The sequence below is a fragment of the Calonectris borealis genome, chromosome 3 (genome assembly GCF_964195595.1).
Source record: "Calonectris borealis chromosome 3, bCalBor7.hap1.2, whole genome shotgun sequence".
NCBI classification, from domain to species: domain Eukaryota; kingdom Metazoa; phylum Chordata; class Aves; order Procellariiformes; family Procellariidae; genus Calonectris; species Calonectris borealis.
In genome coordinates, this window is record NC_134314.1 from 102,855,075 (window position 1) to 102,876,314 (window position 21,240).

The 21,240-nt window shown below is 41.3% G+C and overlaps 1 protein-coding gene across 1 annotated transcript in view; it reads right to left on the bottom strand.

The window, feature by feature from the left end:
• The window catches only part of KCNH1 (potassium voltage-gated channel subfamily H member 1), a 187,632-nt gene that overhangs the window by 79,415 nt on the left and 86,977 nt on the right, over window positions 1-21,240 (bottom strand). The window contains exons 8-9 of the mRNA XM_075147926.1: window positions 20,335-20,534; window positions 16,418-16,670 (exon numbers count right to left, since the gene is read on the bottom strand). Of these exons, the coding sequence (XP_075004027.1) occupies window positions 16,418-16,670; window positions 20,335-20,534 (453 nt within the window). The remainder of the gene's footprint in view (window positions 1-16,417; window positions 16,671-20,334; window positions 20,535-21,240) is intronic.

Below are 21,240 nucleotides of genomic sequence, written 5' to 3' on the forward strand. Positions count from 1 at the left end.
AGACGGTGCTCCCAGACTTCCACAAAAGCCCTATGCAGTCCACCTGCCAGGGACCAGTTTAGTCCCTGAACACTTTGGAGGAGCATAGACTATATTTCCATTTTAAGTGCATATATACACTGAAACCACCTGTCCCATAAGCACATTTTTTTCCCCACAAAGTTAGGCAAAGGCACCATAATGGTACCCTTTCTTCCACCTCTAGCCTCTTTACACAGGACAGTGCCAACATCCAGAAACACTACAAAGGCTGCGTATCAGGAAGCATGGTGGTAGTCCAATAGCCCGGTGCAGTAAGCAACTTTTCATTTTAATGGCAATGACTTTTCACATTTTCAATTATTTAAACATATGCTTTTTCAGTAGATACATTAAAAATGGCCTAAGAAAAAAGCTTCCATGCACTTAAAATAGATCATCATCTACAAGGCTTTTAGACAGACAAACACACAATGTATTCAAAATTGAAGTGAAACAATTTTTATGCACCATAAAAACTGGTATGCTTCACTGGGTAAAAATGGATTGTTTGCCTTTGGAATAAATATGCTTTTACTCGCAATCTTCCAGGCAATTAGCTAAACAACTGTTTTAATTAATGCTCTGGAATCTGTCAAGTATTGAAATGTGCCATCACTGATGAGCAACAGTTAGAGCTGGTAGTCCAAGCATAAGGGAGAGTAATTCTAGCTTGTTTCTAAGCGTATTTCTTAACATCTGCAGACAAGTTTCTCTACCTTAAAATGACAATAATTATTTTACTGCCCCACAGTAACATGAAGAATAATTAGTACAATGCAAGTACAAACAGCATGGTGCTGCTTTGCCTACATATGAAATGACATACAGCAGAAGTTAGTTACGTCTTACTCTTTTTAAAATTTAATTCTGCTTTTCACATAACACAGAAAGACACAACTGTGTCCTTCACCTGTGGCAGCAACCCCAGTTTCCCCGTGCTATTTGTCACTCCCAGAAAACTCCCCCTCCTGCAGTTTCCTGCCACCCCAGGGAGCTGCTTCCCGTTGGCGGCAAGAGCCGCCATGGAGGAGCTACGTCTGCCGGGCGCCCACTGAGCCAAACCAAGCAGAGAAAAGCAACACGTGAACCACAAACCAGGTCAGATCACAGAAGCGTCAATTTTTAAGAAACAAACCGGGCTAAAACAAGAAGTTGTACTGTTTTCTATCATTAACAATTTCCTTGAAGTTAATCAAGTTAACAGCCAGTGATCTAGTCGAAAATCAATCCTATATTACAGTTTGATTTCCAAAGCAAGGCACACGTGCAAGCAGCACACTGCTTTGTTTCTGTCAAGTGCTTTTTCTAAATGATGCATGCCAAAAGTATCAATCTAGATTGTCAGAGTCTAAAAAAACTTGTTTGACATTCATAGAAAAATGGGGGGGAAAAGGAGCAGTAGGAAGTCTTTATAGCAATTATTGCTTTATGCAATTAAAATTCCACCCAGGAGTATCTGCACTGGATTAGAACAGTTGTCCTCTTATACATAAGGAACTGCATACCATTTCCCCTCGTTTATATGTTCTCCATAAAGTAAGATCAATCACTCAGGAAAAAGGAAGAAAAAAAAAGAGGGCAGATTAAGTGGGTGTTTTATCAAAAACATCTGTAATTGGAAAGCAAAAAAAGTAAGGTGAGACTTCTAAGTGTGTCAGAAGGTGGTTGGCAAAGTCTAATGGCTGCATTAGAGAACCTGAGTCAAAAGCCTCTTTTTATGTATAACTCCAGGCTTTATATATTTCACCTTACCTCTGAAGAAAGATTAAAAAGCTAGAGAAATGCAGATGGCCATTTGTTTGTCAGTACTTTGCATTTCTCATTCCCAGCTTGCTGAATTCCAGACACTTGCCAGGAACACTATCTGTCAATCACACTTAAAGTGGATGATCTAAGCTTTTACCATCAATCATTTATATTCCCTGCTGGATTTGTGGGCTGAGGACCTTTTCCACTGTCAGTATGCACTGGAAAGCCAAATAGTTTTCTGCCTTTTATGTTTGCTTGTTTGTTTTAAGTATAATAGCAAGTCCCCAAACCCTGATATATTTAAACACTGAAGAATTTTTTTATAAAACCAGCACCTTCTGTTTCCATATTTATTCTTTCCCAATCTTTTCTTCATATCAAATTTGCTATTCATCTTATAAGTGAAAAGAAGATTTCTCTGTTACCACTGCAAATTCCGCCTGAGTCAGGCAAAAGGTCAACCCACATCCACTCTGTCTCTTGAAAGCAGCACCAGTAATGAAGATCTGATTATTGCAACTTAGCCAAGTATTTTGCTGATTCTGTTTGAGAAAAGAACCACACTTGCACACTATAGCTGTATTGCCTCGATGTGCCCACCAGAACAACCTGCAGTTTTTTCACTCCTACAAACAGGAATTATTGAAGAGCTCTCAGACAGAAGATATTCCACCCTACTCTGAAAAAATATGACTCTATGTGGAATATTTTGACTGATAACCTACTTAGTTCACTTTTGGGTTCTGGGTGTCTGGGAGTCGTGGTGCAGTTTTGGTGTGATAGCAGCTGGGTGAGAAGATGAGGCCATGCATTCATGTGCTGAACGTCTTCCAAGTCAGTATGGACTTTGATGGGATTCACATGAATCCATGGATTTTCAGTACATCAGACAAAATATTCATGTTAGAATCATTCTCAAATCAATAGTAATAGTTGTGACAGCAGCCAACACCAGAATCTAGCTCAGGTCCCTTGCAGATCTGCCTTCATCTGCATGTTTGAACTATAGAATTGTCATCTGACATAGTCTCAGCAGACTCAAAGATAAGCTAGAATGACCAAACACTGCTTGCTGGTACCTCAGCAGCAATGCAGCACTAAGCATATCTTGGAAAGCGGGTGTTAGCAAATACTGTTATCTGTGATGCTGATCCACAGCGGCTGCTGCACCTGCGCAATGACTTTCCCAGCACAGCTCCCCAAAGGCATCCACACCGGCCTGCGTCCTCAGGATTTGCCACCTCCAAGAAGTAGGAGACAACAATTGCTGTAAAGGCAAACACAGATTCTTTGTGTGTCGGTCTTTACCCTAGTGACAGCTCAGTTAAAATGCTGCTGAAATTTAAAAACAAAAAACTTGGCCTGATTTTTCTCCCTTTTTTTTTTTTTTCCCCTCCTGAACAGATTTGAACAGAACCAGAGGATCTGAAGTTAGTTCATGTCACAGGGTTCTACCAATTATGTTCAAGCATAATTCCACTAAGGACAGCGTATTTACCCCTAGTGTTCAAAGCCAGTGATGTGAGAACCCCCTCTGTGATCACCACATGTGTATTTGGCTTCAGCTGAAAATCTTTCCCTTTCCTCTCTTCCCTCACCTCCTCCTTATCTGAGTAAGGCATGCAATTTAAATTTTCCCATTTTACAGAGAGAAGAAAGATTCAAGGAAAGCAGAGGCACCAGAGCAAAAATAATTTTTTCTCTTGGTGCATTGTTTTGAGGCAACGAATATCTGCCAGCCAGAAAAAACAGAGCTACCATTTGGCATCAAGGTAGAGTATTCAGTACCCATCCCACAGATAAATTGCACAACTTGACAGACGTTGAATAGCCTGTAGTTTGGTCCTCCAACACAGTACAGCTGGCAGGAGATGATGCATGAAAGTGATTTGCTGCTTTGGATTTTCTTAAGATTTCTCAAGTGCAAACTGAGACTGTAATGAGAAGTGAATGACCAACTGCACTGCAGAGAATACACTATTTTTCATTAACCACAGGTTTTACTCCCTCTTTTCCTCTAGTAAGACCTTAGGGAAAAAAGCCAGAGCATCAGTGCCACAGAAACCAAAAGAAGTGTTACAGTGATAATAAACCGAAGTTGCACTTTCAGTGATTTGCCTGGTGCACAAATAGAAACACAGTGTATCTGTTCATGTCTTAAAACACAGCTTGGCAACATTTTGCAGACAGTTTACTATACAACTGCATCAATTTTCTTCTCTGTTGAAACACATTACTGTACAGACAAAATAAAAACATTTATTTTAGAGCAGGGATGAGTAGCAACAACATGAATTAGTTACAGCTCAGATTTCTATTATTATTATTATTATTATTAATGTGTTTATTTGTCTCTCTGAATAGAGCGTGGATTATATTTCACTACTTGACTTACTGTGATGAGAAGACGACTTTTAAAATGTCAAGTGGGCCCTACCAGGCTTATTCACAAAAAGCTAGAAGGCTTCACCAGAATCTGAATCATTTATCCTTATTTGCTTTTTAATGGTTACTGTAAAAAATGTTACAAATATGTGGCCAGTTTGTCCAAACTCAGAAGACATGGAAGTTGCCAGCTCAAATAACTCAAGTCACAAATGTATTTGAATTTATTTGCATTGGTTAAGTAATAGGAAAAACACAGCTCAGTCTGTGCTGTCACTGCATGGACAGTGCTAGTTCTCTGATCAAAAAACCTATATGAGAGGCTCAAATTGCAATATCCTCAGAGTTATTCCCCGATGACTTAGAAACTAGCTCCATGTTATAGCTATTGCTTGAAGCTTACATTAAGGCCCCCAAATTTTTTTTTTTTTATTTCAGACAAAAGCATCCAAAGACTTTAAAACAGTAGATTTTGCCTTCTGAAATACATAAAGTAAATATTTTGAAAACCTCACGAAGTTCATAGCTATAGTATACTTCATTTTATTTAATATTTCTAGCTCCTTAAGGATAAACTTAACAATGTTTCAGAAACATACCTCTGAAAAAATTTTTAATTTGAAACTTGGAGAAAACAAAGAAAACAAAGAAAAATAAGTGTTCCGTGAAGATTTATTTTTTGGATTTTTTTTTTTTAACCTAGCTTTTCAGTGAAAAAAATTATTCTTCTTCCTCCAAAATTCTGAGACAGAAACAAAACCCTACCCAAAACAAAAACAAAAATTAATTCAGTGGTTCACCTGCCAGAAGTCAGGGCCTTTATATAAACCCAGTTTCAATTTCTTTGTTAAATTATAATATCTACCTCTTCACATCTCTGTTTGGAGTATGGAGACAAACACGACGAGCGAGCCTTCCTAACACAGCCTGAGATATCAAGGAACATGCTGGAACAGAGAGACTGATCGTTACCACATCTCAATTTCAGCTGCCAGTGCATGACGGATCACTGGTGCCAGCAACCTGCCAGACGTTACCACCTTCCAAAGGGGACTTCTTCCACATGTGGTGGCGTCAGACTACTTAAGAGCACATTATGCAAAGCTGCATAAATTTGCAACAATAAAACATGAAACTGTAGAAAAAAAAAAATCAATTAATCTGAAGTGCCAAGAAGTTCATGACTGAGGCTTCCATTCACAGGGAATCCCCCTCCTCCCCAGTTATTCCAGCAAGTCATTCATCAAGTGTTTTAAAAATCTGTTTCTCCAATACCCTGCACAGTCTTAGACCATCTACAGATATCAGTGGACAGGGGCTTTGGTGATTCCTACTTCTAACGCTCTACCAGAAGTTAGACATAGAACAAGTAACATCTAGCTGAAGTCTCAAAATAGGCAACTCCTGATGTCAACTCACACTACATTTTCTAGATGTCTGGAGCACAGGAATACGGAATACTCTCTGTCCAGAAACACCATTTGGAATAAACCTGTATTTCTCAATAAAAGTTTTAGTGCTGCTCCTATATCCACTGTGAAATCAAAATTTTGTATTAATGTAAACCTCTTTATGCCAATGTCTTTTTAAAAGTTTGGCCGGATCTCCACTTCTAATTCTTTTGCCAATAGTGTGCTTGGACACACGTTGAGGAAATCAGACTTTTAAAATCGTTCCTTCAGTTGATGTTCGCTGAATCACTTCATAGAAACATGCAACTTCTCCGATCTGCCTATATATGTCAATCTGAAAAAAAAAGCTTTAAACTCTAAATAGAAAAAGCACAACGGAACTACTGAAGATAATTTCCATCATTCCTTTTTCAAAGCCAGGATGCTAATGGCCTTGGGCACGCTGCCGGCTCATATTCAGCCAGCTGTCGACCAACACCCCTAGGTCCTTTTCTGCCTAGGTAGACAATATCCTACCTATCCTAGGTAGACAGCCTTTCCCTCATCCACTAAGGGGGTCACTTTGTCATAGAAGATGATCAGGGTAGTCAAGCAGGACCTGCCTTTCATAAACCCATGCTGACTGGGCCTGACCACCTGGTTGTCCTGTACGTGCCACGTGATGGCACTCAAGATGATCTGCTCCTCAACCTTCCCTGGCACCGAGGTCAGGCTGACAGGCCTGTAGTTCCCCGGATCCTCCTTCCAGCCCTTCTTGTAGATGGGTGTCACATCTCCAGGGGAGATGCCTCGCTTGACCTGCTGTTCACGAACAGAGAAGGGCTGGTGGGGGATGTGGTGGTCGGAGGCCGGCTTGGGCTTAGCGACCATGAAATGGTAGAATTCTCGATACTTGGTGAAGTAAAGAGGGGGGCCAGCAAAACCGCTACCATGGACTTCCGGCGGGCGGACTTTGGCCTGCTCAGGACATTGGTCGAGAGGGTCCCTTGGGAGACAGCCCTGAAGGGCAAAGGGGTCCAGGAAGGCTGGACGTTCTTCAAGAAGGAAGTCTTAAAGGCGCAGGAGCGGGCTGTCCCCATGTGTCAAAAGAAGAACGGGCGGGGAAGGCGACCGGCCTGGCTGAACGGGGAGCTCTGGCTGGGACTCAGGAAAAAAAGGAGAGTTTATCATTTGTGGAGGAAGGGTCAGGCAACTCAGGAAGAGTACAGGGATCGCGTTAGGTCGTGCAGAGAGGAAATTAGAAAGGCAAAAGCCCGGCTAGAACTCAACCTGGCCACTGTCGTGAGAGACAACAAAAAATGCTTTTATAAGTATGTTAATGACAAAAGGAGAGCCAAGGAGAATCTCCATCCCCTATTGGATGCGGGGGGGAACGTTGCCACCAAGGACGAGGAAAAGGCTGAGGTACTCAACGCCTTCTTTGCCTCAGTCTTTAGTAGTCAGAGTGGTTATCCTCAGGGTACTCAGCCCCCTGAGCTGGAAGACAGGGACGACGAGCAGGATAAACCCCCCATAATTCAAGAGGATGAAGTTCATGACCTGCTATGCCACCTGGACGTTCACAAGTCTATGGGGCCGGATGGGATCCACCCGAGGGTACTGAGGGAGCTGGTGGAGGAGCTTGCCGAGCCGCTCTCCATCATTTACCAGCAGTCCTGGTTAACTGGGGAGGTCCCGGACGACTGGAGGCTTGCCAATGTGACTCCCATCTACAAGAAGGGCCGGAGGGAGGATCCGGGGAACTACAGACCGGTCAGCCTGACCTCGGTGCCGGGGAAGATCATGGAGCGGTTCATTTTGAGGGCGCTCACGAGCCATGTGCGGGACAACCAGGGATCAGGCCCAGCCAGCACGGGTTCATGGAAGGCAGGTCCTGCTTGACCAACCTGATCTCCTTCTATGACCAGGTGACCCGCCTAGTGGATGAGGGAAAGGCAGTGGATGTGGTCTACCTGGACTTCAGTAAAGCCTTTGACACTGTCTCCCACAGCATTCTCCTAGAGAAGCTGGCAGCTCACGGCCTAGACAGGTGCACTCTTCGCTGGGTAAAAAACTGGCTGGACGGCCGAGCCCAGAGAGTTGTGGTGAACGGAGTTAAATCCAGTTGGCGGCCGGTCACGAGCGGTGTTCCCCAGGGCTCAGTACTGGGGCCGGTCCTGTTCAATATCTTCATCAATGATCTGGACGAGGGGATCGAGTGCTCCCTCAGTCAGTTTGCAGACGACACCAAGCTGGGCGGGAGTGTTGGTCTGCTGGAGGGCAGGAAGGCTCTGCAGAGGGACCTGGACAGGCTGGATCGATGGGCCGAGGCCAACTGTATGAGGTTCAACAAGGCCAAGTGTCGGGTCCTGCACTTCGGCCACAACAACCCCAGGCAACGCTACAGGCTTGGGGAAGAGTGGCTGGAAAGCTGCCCAGAGGAAAAGGACCTGGGGGTGCTGGTTGACAGCCGGCTGAACATGAGCCGGCAGTGTGCCCAGGTGGCCAAGAAGGCCAACGGCATCCTGGCCTGTATCAGAAATAGTGTGGCCAGCAGGAGCAGGGAGGTGATCGTGCCCCTGTACTCGGCACTGGTGAGGCCGCACCTCGAATACTGTGTTCAGTTTTGGGCCCCTCACCACAAGAAGGACATGGAGGTGCTGGAGCGTGTCCAGAGGAGGGCAACGAAGCTGGTGAAGGGCCTGGAGCACAAGCCTTATGAGGAGCGGCTGAGGGAACTGGGGTTGTTTAGCCTGGAGAAGAGGAGGCTGAGGGGAGACCTCATCGCGCTCTACAACTACCTGAAAGGAGGTTGTAGCGAGGTGGGTGTTGGTCTCTTCTCCCAAGTAACTAGTGATAGGACAAGAGGAAATGGCCTCAAGTTGCTCCAAGGGAGGTTTAGATTGAACATTAGGAAAAATTTCTTTACTGAAAGAGTGGTCAGGCCTTGGAACAGGCTGCCCAGGGAAGTGGTGGAGTCACCATCCCTGGAGGTATTTAAAAGACGTGTAGATGAGGCCCTTAGGGACATGGTGTAGTGGGCATGGTGTGTTGGGTTGACGGTTGGACACGATGATCTTAGAGGTCTTTTCCAACCTGTATGATTCTATGATTCTATGATTTGCTAACTTCCAGTCAACTGGGACCTCCCCGGTTAGCCAGGACTGCTGATAAATGATGGAAAGTGGCTTGGTGAGCACTTCCACCAGCTCCCTTGGTACCCTTGGGTGGATCCCATCTGGCCCCATGGACTTCTGTGTGTCTAAGTGGTCTAGCTGGTCGCTAACCATTTCCCTTTGGGTTATGGGGGCTTCATTCTGCTCCCCGTCACTGTCTCCCAGCTCAGGGGGCTGGGTACCCAAACAACTGGTCTTACTATTAAAGACTGAGGCAAAGAAGGCATTAAGTACCTCAGCCTTTTCCTCATCCTTTGTCACTATGTTTCCCCCCACATCCAATAAAGGATGGAGATTCTCCTTGGCCCTCCTTTTGTTGCTAATGTATTTACAGAAACATTTTTTATTGTCTTTTATGGCAGTAGCCAGATTAAGTTCTAGTTGGGCTTTGGCCCCTCTAATTTTCTCCCTGCATAACCTCACAACATCCTTGTAGTCCTCCTGAGTTGCCTGCCCCTTCTTCCAAAGGTCAGAAACTCTCCTTTTTTAGCCCGAGTTCCAGCCAAAGCTCTCTGTTCAGCCAGGCCAGTCGTCTTCCCAATCGGCTCATCTTTTGGCAGATGTGGATGGCCTGCTATTGTGCCTTCTTGAAGATTTCCTTCTTGAAGAATGTCCAGCCTTCCTGGACTCCTTTGCCTTTCAGGACTGCCTCCCAAGGGACTCTGTCAACTGGTTTCCTACACAGGCTAAATTCTGCCCTCCGGACGTCCAAGGTAGCAGTTCTCCTTACTTCTCCAAGAATCAAAAACTCTCTCATTTCATGATCGCTATGCCCAAGACGGCCTCCAACCATCGCATGACCCACAAGTCCTTCTCTGTTCGCAAACAGCAGGTCCAGCGGGACACCTTCCCTAATTGTCTCACTCACCAGCTGTGTCAGGAAGTTATCTTCCACACGCTCCAGGAACCTCCTCGACTGTTTCCTCTCTGCTGTGTTGTATTTCCAGCAGACATCAGGTAAGTTGAAGTCCCTCATGAGAACAAGGGCTAGCAATTGTGAGACTTCTCCCAGCTGCTTATAGAATATTTCATCTGCCTCTTCATCCTGGTTGGGTGGTGTATAACAGACTCCCACCATAATATCTGCATTGTTGGCCTTCCCCCTGATTCTTACCCATAAACACTCAACCCTCAACCATCACTAAGCTCTAGACAATCAAAACACTCCCTAACACACAGGGCTACCCACTGCCTCTCGTTCCTTGCCTACCCCTTCTGAAGAGTTTATAGCCAACCATTGCAGCACTCCAGTTGTGCGAGTCATCCCACCATATTTCTGTGATGGCAACTATGCCATAGTTTTCCTGCTGCACAATGGCTTCCAGCTCCTCCTGTTGCCCATCCTGCGTGCATTGTTGTAGATGCACTTCAGTTGGGCTATTAATCCCGCCACCTTCAAAGATACTGTCTTTGAAAATAATAAGAAAACTCTAATGCCATCCATAATCCTGCAACCATTTCTTAAGCCTAAAAGCACAGCAGCTTGGCATTTTTAACACAGGCAAGTGTACCTAATTTTAAAACTCAGGTGAAAAATGAAGTAGAGAAGTAAGGGACTTTTTCAAAGACTTGGCATTAAATGACAACAGGCCCCAAAACACACAATTAAATTCTGGGAATGGAGTTGTACACAAAGCAGTTTAGTTTAGGGAAATCTGAGTTAACTCAGGTACTGGGGAACGTCTAAATATAGCAGCCTGGGCTCAGCGCGGTTAACTTACCCGACATCTTCAAGCCTGCTGAGAAGTAATCTTCACACAATTGTGTGGAAGATGCAATGCTTTTCCACTGAGAAGTTCTAAGACAGACTTAGTCTTCTGCACTGCTATTTTCCCTCCTCTAAAATAAACCATCCCTGTGGTGCAGTTGCCCTTGCAGTTTGCACTGTCCTATCTGGATGCAAATCTGTCCCACCAAAATCTGAATCAAGCCTCTTGTGTCTACATCGGAATGAAATGCTTATGGCTAAATGAGTAAGCTAAAACAATTGTAAAGAAAACAAACAATTATTCTTATAACGTTCCTTTAAGATTGCAATTAGATCAAATTAAATCAGCAGGAATTTCTCCACACAAAGCAAATGGAGCATTTAATATCCTGCTGAAACAAAACATGGCACACCAAGCTTTCCTACAATATCATGTTAAAACCACAGTCTCCAATCTTGTCAATGTTATAGCTTTGTAAATAACAATAAAAGATCTGTATTTCAGGGACATCCAATTTTCACTTCCTCAACTCACATGTGACCTCAAAAGTAAATCTATGTGCATCCTTTGCACGCTTCCCCCCACCACCACCCACAAGAAAAAAAAGTGATATATCCCACTTTCTCCCTGATGGCGAAACAGGCAGCCAGGTCTAGACTATAAATTCCCATTCTTTGACATTCTCTTACTGCATACTTTCATACTTATGTAATATCTGCATTCTGTAATTTCCCTTCAGCTTTGATAGCAGCAAAAGGAATAGCAATAGCAAACTGTCCTTGTGAAGGCAATGATTCTCCTTGCTCATAATAAATTACTGCCTTGATTTCCCTTCCTATCTCATTCACTTTACCTGCCCCTTTGTGGAGTCAGGAGTTGAACTCAACAATTTTCGTGGGTCCCTTCCAACTCAGGATATTCTATGATTCTATGACTAATACTCTTTGCTAAACCAAAAGTTGATAAAAAAGTTTATTCTTTTGAAAGTTTTTAGCTCAAATAAGGATAGCAAGAACATAATAAATGCAGAACAGCTGGGATGCAACACTTGGGATAAACTGCTTTACTCTTGGGATAAACTGTTTTGTGTGGGGGTTTTGGTTTTTGTTTTTAACTAAACCTTCTAGTAAATGTTATTTTTCTCATCCATTGCTCGGCTCTGAAGACCACAGTGGTTTTCAAGGCTTTGTTTTTTAATTGCTAAATAAAGGCATAAAGGCTCCCAGTCTCTAATCAAATCCGCAAGACTAACCTCCAGTCTTACCATCCGTACACACAGGGCCCCCTTCCAAGTATCATCAAGACCACTTCAGCAACTCTGAACAATCCACGTAAGTGGAGATCTGCTGCTCAGTCAGGCCCTCTGGGAGGCATTACTTGACAAACTTTGCAGCAGTCTGAAAATTTAAGGACAAGACACTGCTTTCCCCACTGCTATCTAGAAAAAAAGCCCGTCACCCTAATTTCAAGGGTCTTCTCCTTCCTTTCTAGCCTTTTACTGGAATGTTTTCCTAAATTTCAAAGATTACTCCAATTTCAAACAGAAAGGTTGGAGCCAACTTGGGTCCAAGAATCACTTGCTTCCTTCAGGTTTCCTAGAGAAGAGGGATTTTCTGTTCAATCTTGGAGTACAATTATGTCAGTCATATCTAACTTAGAACTTATTATTTTCTAGTAAGATCAAAAATGGTTTTCTTGGTCTTTCAGATATTTGTACATACACATTAATACAATATAACTCCTTTTCTAACAAGGCCTCCTACCCAGTCTTTCCGTGTATTTCCAGAAAATACTTACAAAAAGTTAATTTTGCTACTATGCCATTATTTTCTATAATTTTCATTAAATTTTCCATGCACACATGCAATTGGAGACATAACACAAGAACTAGCACTTCCTCTAGCAATGGTGAGGAAAGATTAAAAAGGTCCAGACTAAAAGGCTGGAGGACCAGGGAAGTACCCTGCTAGCCCCAGCAATGGCATATTGACTGCTCAGCTGGACTTCTAACATCAGCTTCTTGATTACTGCAACAACCTACTTTCTCATGCTGCAGTAAGGAAATGTGTACCTTCATAGTGTAAAAAAAATATAAAAAGTGCATTGAAAGACAGTTTAGGTCTTTAAGCTTCCCTAAATTAAGAAACAATGACTAGCTGTGCAGGCTTATTTCATGCTTCTATTACAATCCCTTTTCCCCTGATATTTCAAAGAAAGCTTCAGCCAGACCTTATGGTCCCTGCCTGTAAACATTTAATTCAGGAGGAATCTTTTAAGAAGATATTCTTTAAATTAAAATGTAGCAAATCTCTCCCGAGCAGGAGTAAATTTTAACTTTTCAAAGACCTGCAATAAAGTCAGGTTTTCAGATGGCCAGTGGCCCAGCCTGAAAGGTCTGCTCCAAAGCAGACAAACTAGAGCTGCCAAATGAAGTGCACGTAAATGGTTGATTGTTTTTAACAATGACAAAACAACCCATTTGCTCTAACCACATTTGGATAAATGGGTAAGTTTTTAAGCAAGAGTAGTTCAAAGAGATACGTCAGTCTCAGATGGATAAAGCAGCATCAGCCCAAATGGGAAGGCTTAGAAAAGTTAAAAGCAAAGCCAAGTTGAAAACAGTCTCTTAATGGAAGTCCTGCATGACCTGTGCTTCGCTCAGTTCTCTTCAGGGCAGGGACTGTGTGATTTGTCTCTTATCTTCCACAAAGTGCTGAGCGTATGTCAGCGCTTCACCCTACGCAGTAACAACAGTGTAAATGGAAGAACAGTGAACTACAGAAAACAGAATTGTATTTCATCCAAGCAGCTTCCCACTAGCTAATATTCACTTACACATAATCCCACTCATACTTACACATTAACATAGAAAATGATAGTAATACAGTGGCTTTTCTTGCTATATCTTCCTTTTCTGACCCATTTGTATTAGAATGAATCACAAATAAATAAATAATCTGGCTTAAAGGTAATTTTCTACTTTTTTGGTTTTGTTTCTTTGACACATCAAATCCAAAGATTGTGTTGCATGAACATTAGTCATTTCTTTTCTTCAGCAGAAATTTTGGATAGAATTCAAAAACACATTTTCCATCCCAACAAATCAAACTTCATACAAAATGCATCAATTTCTTTAAATTTTTACTGTAAACTTGCAAAGATTTCTTTTTTAATTTATTCATTTTTGTGTTTGTCTCTAAGTCAGATTAATGGGGAAGGCAATTTTAGGGGACACAAAAAAATGTATATTTTTTCACTGCTGGCCTGTGTGCAATTTTTTCCAACTCAGTACTCATATTAATCCAAGTCAATCAAAGTCAGTGCTTTGTTATAAGAACATAAGCCTGAACTGAAAATATACCTGTCTCTTGGGTATTACACAGAATTGATCTGGAAGGATGTTATGCAAGTGTACACAATACACTTCAAATTCCAGGGCTACACAATACACTTTTATATGCTAGTCTGCAAGGCTAAATGATTTCAGAACTTGAAAATGTTTCATATGAATTGGATCCTTTAAGGGTTAAGTGTAGTTTGCCTTTGGTTTATGTAATGCTGTACAGCAGTCACAGAGACTAATTTAGAGATGCAATTTATTTCTCTATTGTAAGTGAGGTACAGGCTACATTGCAAATTGCAAAGGTTGCTTTATTAAGTGACAGCTAAAGCTGAGCAAATAATTCACCTTGAAAATTCATGCACTTATTTTTTATTTTTATTTCAAGAATGTCTGAGAGAAGATTACGGTCTCTCCGACATACCTGTTAACAAAAATTACCCTACAGAATTCCTTACATGGTTAGCTGTTACATGCCTGATGTTCATAGCTATGCTTAGTTGTGATTGGTAAACAAAACTTGTGGCATAGGCTGTTCTGGCTGAATGATCAGCAACAATCACAATGCCTACGTTGTACAAGAAACATTTTTTTTCCTTGTAGTGCCTCGTTTTATCTGGTGTATTTTTATCAAGAACTTGATGAGTTTAGCTGGACATGAAATTAAAAAAAAAAAATCATTGCTATTCTACAGATAAGAAAACTGAGAGTACATTAGGGAGGAAATCCCGACCCATCTCCTGCAGCATCCTTCGATAATGTAGTGGTTACATTATGCAATGCTGAAGGAGAAGCAAATCCAACTGATTTAGAATAGTGAAAAACTTAGTTAACCACATCATTTCTTATCAGGATAGAGAAACCTTCAACAGAAGGCTTCACAGCCTGGGGAAGGAAGGTACACACACAGAATCACAAACAGATCCCACTTCATTTTACTTTCCTCTCTGATTACAATATTCACAAAGAAAATGACAGAGCTCATCAACTTTAGTGCAAGCCAGAGAATGGACTCCAAATTCCAAAAAAAATAAAGGTGTGGAGGGAAGAGGATCAATAGCTACTGTCCCAGGAGAACAGCAATAATAAAATATTTCTATTCTTTCAGACACCAAGGGATCAACCTCATTTATCTGTAGCTATCACTCTGCAGCAGCAGAGATTAGGGGTTCAGGTATCCTTAACACTGATTTCTCCAGGAATCTAGGCTGAGTGTTTTTTTCAAGAGAGTATTATGATAAAACATGGAAGTTACTGGTAAAGATGAGGAGAAAATTTGTATCTTTAAAGGATATTTTAAAAATCCTATTTCAATGCTTTTTACCTATACTGATTGAATAGAGCAGCAAGAAGTTTTGAGGTCTTCTTCTTGTGATGGACAAAGGAGGACACATTACGGGATAAAAGGTGACACAAACTGAGAGGTTTTAGTTTGTTCTACATTTGCCATGTTAATTCATGAGAGTTCAACATGGCAAAAGGTAGCAAGTTCTTGATGTGCAACTTAGAAAAGCTGAAGTTGCTAGTATCATATAGCACTCAACAGCACAGGTGATTCCAGAACAAAAGAGAATCAGTTATCGCCCTACTTTTTACCTTTTTAGTTTCTTGTGTGGCACAAAATATTATGAACTTGATTCCCCAGGATGCTAAATTCACCTTATACTATATATGCAATCCTGTTGAGAAGTAGAGAAAAACTGAACTCAGCATATTTATTAGCCCCCTCATTTTCTCTCATTCCTCTTACGAGAGTTGGGTGAATGTGTTCAGAAAGAGTAAGATTACCAAGCTGTCATCTTCTCTTTTTCCAGGCTGCTATGAGTGACGGGTACTGGATTAAGCCACTGTGAGAATTTACCTTATCACAAAAGGGGCCGACAGAATCAAATTATAAGTATCACCTCCTCAATGCTCCAGCCACCCTATGATTCATCTACATCTATTGGATTATCACACTCTTTTCTCCTAGCTTTGCCTCAGAATGTTGTTCACACCACTATCAGCTTCTTTTTAATGCCTCCAATCTAAAGCTGTCACTCCAAATTAACACAAATCGGCTCTAAATTTTTATATTATTTTGACTTTAAAAGAGATAAATATTTATTTCAACATGAGATCTTAAATAAAGCTAATTGGAAAATTTTCAGCAAAAGTGGATTATTATCGGGGGGTGGGAGGGAGGCAGGGAAGCCAGGCACTTTAAAAATAAGTTTTCTGAAGTCCTCAGTGGAATTTCTAATGAAAAGAGATGTGGCGAGAGAGGGAGAACCCCAAGAATGACCAGGATCCCAATGCTCTTCCATTGACCAGGAGAAATAGGGTTGAAGCAATCTGGAGATGAGATGATTGCCTTTCCTATTTACCTATGTGGAATAGGAAAGACAAGTCAATGACTCTATGCAATGCTCCTGCATGACATTAAGCAAGTTTTTTTTTCCCCTCTCTCCTTCGATTTTTCCAAACAATAAACATCTAACACCACAGCTGACAAGTTCATTAAAATATACCTTACCAGGCTGTGGCAAACCTAACTTGACTGAAGCTTTTTAAAGAATGAGTTAAATGCTTGACTTGAAGAGGCTATAAAAATGCTCTATGCATCTGTACTTGTGCACAATGCATATTATCAGCTGTGAAACTCACCCAATATAGCAACAACTTCATCATCCTGGATTACTTCCAAAGACCCCGAAACCACAAAGCAAAGGCTGTCGACGCTCTCGCCGGCGTGGTAGATCAGGTCTCCCGGGGCACAGTGCACTGTCTGAAATTCCATGGCAAGCGCTCGAAGGCACCCGTCGCTCGCCAGCCTGAAGGCTGGGTGCTCCTTGAAAACCTTGCGGTTCAGATGCACGCAGATATCTGCTCTCATGTCCTTAGGACATATCTGCAAAACCTAAGAAGGAAATTAGGCAATCAATTCCTGTGCACGGCTTATAGGTGCCATGCGATTATCCCTAGTTCACCAGACAGGGTTTAAGGACTACTTTCCTTCTTCATATAAAATTTCTTATCTCAGTCCATACATTTATTTTTGTATTATTTACACACATGAGCCACAATACCTGAAAGAAAATAATGTTTTCATTTCAGCAACATCCTCTGCTGGATATTGAATTACCAGGATAAGGCCTCAGGTTTTTAAGACAATAAAATTAAGAGCACAGCAGTACAGAAAGTGGTGGAGAAAAGCTTCCTGAAGGATTGTTTCTAGTGGATAGGTCACTCTTTTCATAGGCAGATTCCATGAAACGCCTGCAAAAATTGTATGTTCCAAGTGAGAGAAATATTGTAGAGAGGGGAAGTGTAATCTCATATCCCTTGAGCAAAAAAAAAAAAAAAAAAAAATGTTAAAAGTTTCATTAACTCATAATATTGAGATTTGCAGGTATTCAAATTCACCCCTTAGTGGCAGTAACAGGTTTTTTCTTCACGCAGGAAGGGACTTTAAGGTATGATACTGTGTTGGGCAACTTTTGATCTTCCAAATGCAATGTCCCTCACAGCAATTCACACTGTGTGCTCCTAAGGGTACACAAACTGACGCTTAGCACAGCGGGTACCAGTCAGGGCCATTTCTGAAGGTTTTTAATACAGACAGCCGAGTGGAAAGAATACAGAATTACTACTGCACGTACAGATTAAAAGTTCCTAGCAAAAACACTGGAAATACTGGTAACATGAACAGGGTTTTGGGATGACAAAATCCGTGGAGGATAGTCTGTGATGAAGTACATCTCAGAAAAACATTTGAGAAAAACATTGAGTAGTGTAAGTCTGCTTCATTTGTTTTTTTCTCAGTAATAACTATTCCGTCCAATTAAGAAGCACTCCGGGTGAGCTTCAGAGTTACTCCCACACATTTTCCTGGATGGAAAGAGATGACTGCTTCAAGGCAAACACTCCTGGAAAACATAAAGGTGACATAGGAAGCACTATGGCTATGCCTACACCTCACAACGGGGCTCTGCGCAAGATCTGAGCAGAGAACCAAGCTCATAATTCTGTGCATGGCGCTGGTTCCAGATATTACACTGGCTACTCCAAAGGCAAATGACTCTACCACCAACATCATCATCTTTGGCCCACCTCCAAGCAGACCTGCTATTACAGATATTACTTCTGAAAGAGATATATTTCTATAGTGCTTAACTGTAGGGCACTCATGGATGATCTCTCTCTGCCCCACAGCGAGCAGCAGCCAAACCTGCCAGTTCTCAGTTTCCCAGGCTGACAAGAACGGGTTGGGGCAGCAAGACCAGCATTTAACGTGGAACAAAGGCAGCGGCCATAGCTGTCATTGCAATTATCTCATTTACTCTGGCAACAAAAACATTCTGTATTTACAGATGCTTGCCAAAATTTCGCACTGGAATCACACACACATACACTTAACAGTTACTTGAACATCATGCACAAAAGGGTTGTTTTAGTAGAATTAGGAGTAAGAAAGCCTGAATATACAAGAGAATATTTAAAATGAGGCTCTTATCCAAAAACTCCTTGGTTTCCCAGTCTAAGAGGAAGTTAACTCATTTTCTATTCTCCGTTTAGAGAAATGGTCTCCAGATTTCATAAAACTAAAGAGGGATTAAAGACATTTGAGAATTACAGACAAATGGCAGAAGACTTTCATTTGTATGGGGGGTAAGAAACATATCTTCATATGTGAAGATTATTTTAGAATCTTTCAGCAGCTCTTGGTTAAATTTTGTTATACTGGCATTTTCTAGACTTACAGACTTTGCATTTAGCTGATTATTCACTCCTTGGCATGCCTGCAGTTAACACTGAGCTGACAAATTTGTGGCCTGCAAAATAGTGAGAAGATTGATTCTGTGTTAAGTTCATCTTTAAATATCTGCCTCATCTGTAGAAAGCTGCACTGCATTACACAGCAGCACAACTACTGCTGTTCTGTCACAGGAGCAATACATGTTTTATTCATTGCATGACATGCTAGAAGTTACACACAGACATCAAACCAACGGAGCTCAGACCTGAGAGTTTACAGATTGGCACAGCCATTAGTCGGTCTTATATCTGCTAGCTTTTGCTATGCAGATGAAAGTTGGTTTCTTGGTTTTACAGTCATCACTACTGGCAGTTCAGCTACGAACACACCAGTTATTGAAATCAACATCATATTACGCTCTCTGATGTCCCGATAATTGAAGACTCTTTTTCCTGTTTATTAAGATAATTCTCAAAGGCCACAGCGAGTTGTGCTTGGTTTGGTTATGCTGCTGTCTCCGAAGGCCTTCTTAAAGCATTTCTCTCCTTATCAGAGGAAACCAAAAATGAACTTTGAAGATAAGCTAAAACAAACATCTTTTACATAGCAATTTTTTCTTGTTGCTTTGTTAAAATGATGAGAGGAGCTTGTACTGGGGGGTGAATGAAAGCACCAGCATTCATTACACTATGTATCCTCAGATGTTGTCTCTCCATCTTCCCAAAATGTACCTACCTCAAACCCGTAACTCCGCACAAAGATACTTTGTGAGAAAACAGGCAGAGTAGCTTCTAATCAGCACTATCCAGTACTAAAATACCATTTCTTTCTGAAAGCTAGTATGACAGACAGTGCTTTCCAGAATCGTGGTCTGGGATCTAAATGGCAGATATGCTAAAGACCATTTAGGAAAGCAAACAGTATCCTGTGTACCCATTGGTCTCCAGACAGCCCAGTGCAAGACCACATCTGTTCTACTCTTTCATAACGATGCTTTAACAGCTAGACAGAAATGAGGATGTTTGGTCTTTAACTGCATCATCTACAGTTTAGAATACTAAATTAAGCTGCCAACCAGAAGGCTGGTGACCGGAGCATTGGTATGATTTCCTGAATGAGCCACCCCACAAATCACATCTCTTTACAAGCAGAAGAAAAACAAGTATCTATCTCCATAAAAGCTGGCAACTAATATGAAAGTGGCAAGTAGTTACTTTTGTACATTTGTTCTGGTGAAGGGCCATTTATTATTTTAAAAGACAAAAATGGGAATTTACTTGTAAATTCAGTGAATTAGGATGATAACATTTGCCTCACATGAGGCAGATTTCAAACAATACATTATTATTACAGTAATGACTTCCAGCTTTCATTAACATCTTTAACCTGCACACAAAATATTACATTCAAATTCTATGAAGGCAAAACAAATTTTCCTTTGTATTCAGGCCCACAGAGCTGCAAACAACCTCACACAACAGAAACATTGCAAAAAAATCTCATTTGAAGAAATTCTAAGGTTGTGTTAGAACTTGGAACTTTTTATTTAGTTATTTTCTTTGTTTACTGAAAACCAAGCTCTTTCCCTCATTTTTATACTATTTCATGACATATCATCAGCAACACATACATACTTTTACCACTAACACATGTCAGTATGACAGAATAGGTGAAATACTGTATTTGAAAGTTTAAAATTAAGGGAAGCTACTACTTAGAACTATTTAAAGAATATTTGTCTTCTTTACTAAGAAAGTACCTCCTGTTTATTTTAATGAAATACTTTCAGGATGTGACTTGTTTCCTTGCAGTTTAATTTACTTACCTTTTCAGTATCTATTCCTCTGGACATTGACCAGGTGGAAACGATGTAATCCATCACACGTTCACTCAGTCCTTTAGGGACCTGGTAGAGCTTTAGAAAGTCCCGGACACTGTTCAGCATTTCATGATATCTGTTTGTATTAGCATACATTTGCTGAAATATGGTTGTCACATTACCAAAAATGGTTGCATACAGAAGGGCTGTAAAAAAGAAGAAAAACAATAGATATAATACATAATAAGTTGTGATGATCAGCCTGTGTTCCACTGTGCTTTAAGACTGGAAATGCCAGGCCCATAGAAATGCATGCAATATCGGTGCTTTGTTAGGAAGGCCCGATGAGCACAAGCATTTTATAGGTCACCTTCAGCCCTACAAATTGAGGACCACCACCTACTTTTGTGATGGCAAGTCCTGCAACACAGTGTTCCTGAAACGTAACTATTTGTCCATCAAACAATTCAGTAGTATCCAAACCCTTACGAAACCACAATAGAAAACACAAGAATTTTAAGACAAATAGGTTGACAGCAAATACTTTAAAAATTCATCTCTGCTTTGTAGCGCCTGTGTTGAAATGCCATCAGTGACAGATTTCCAAGCTTTAAGTGCATTACCACACTAGTAAGCCGAGTCATCATTACCCACCTCAGTGTGACAACAACAATGCATCAAAGCAGATGATGGAATATGTAATAAAAAGCTACCATGGGTCAGTGATTTATAGATGTAAGTTTAATAATACATAAAAACTCACATTATGTTTTATATTCTTCAGGCAGAAGAGCAGCAAGACTTGAGGCAAGAGCTAGAGCCCTCAAACACAGACCAAATGCTACACAGCCCTTCTGACTTCATTCAGCATAGTTATGAAGCCAGCTGGTTCATCAAGATGGGTTTAAGAAT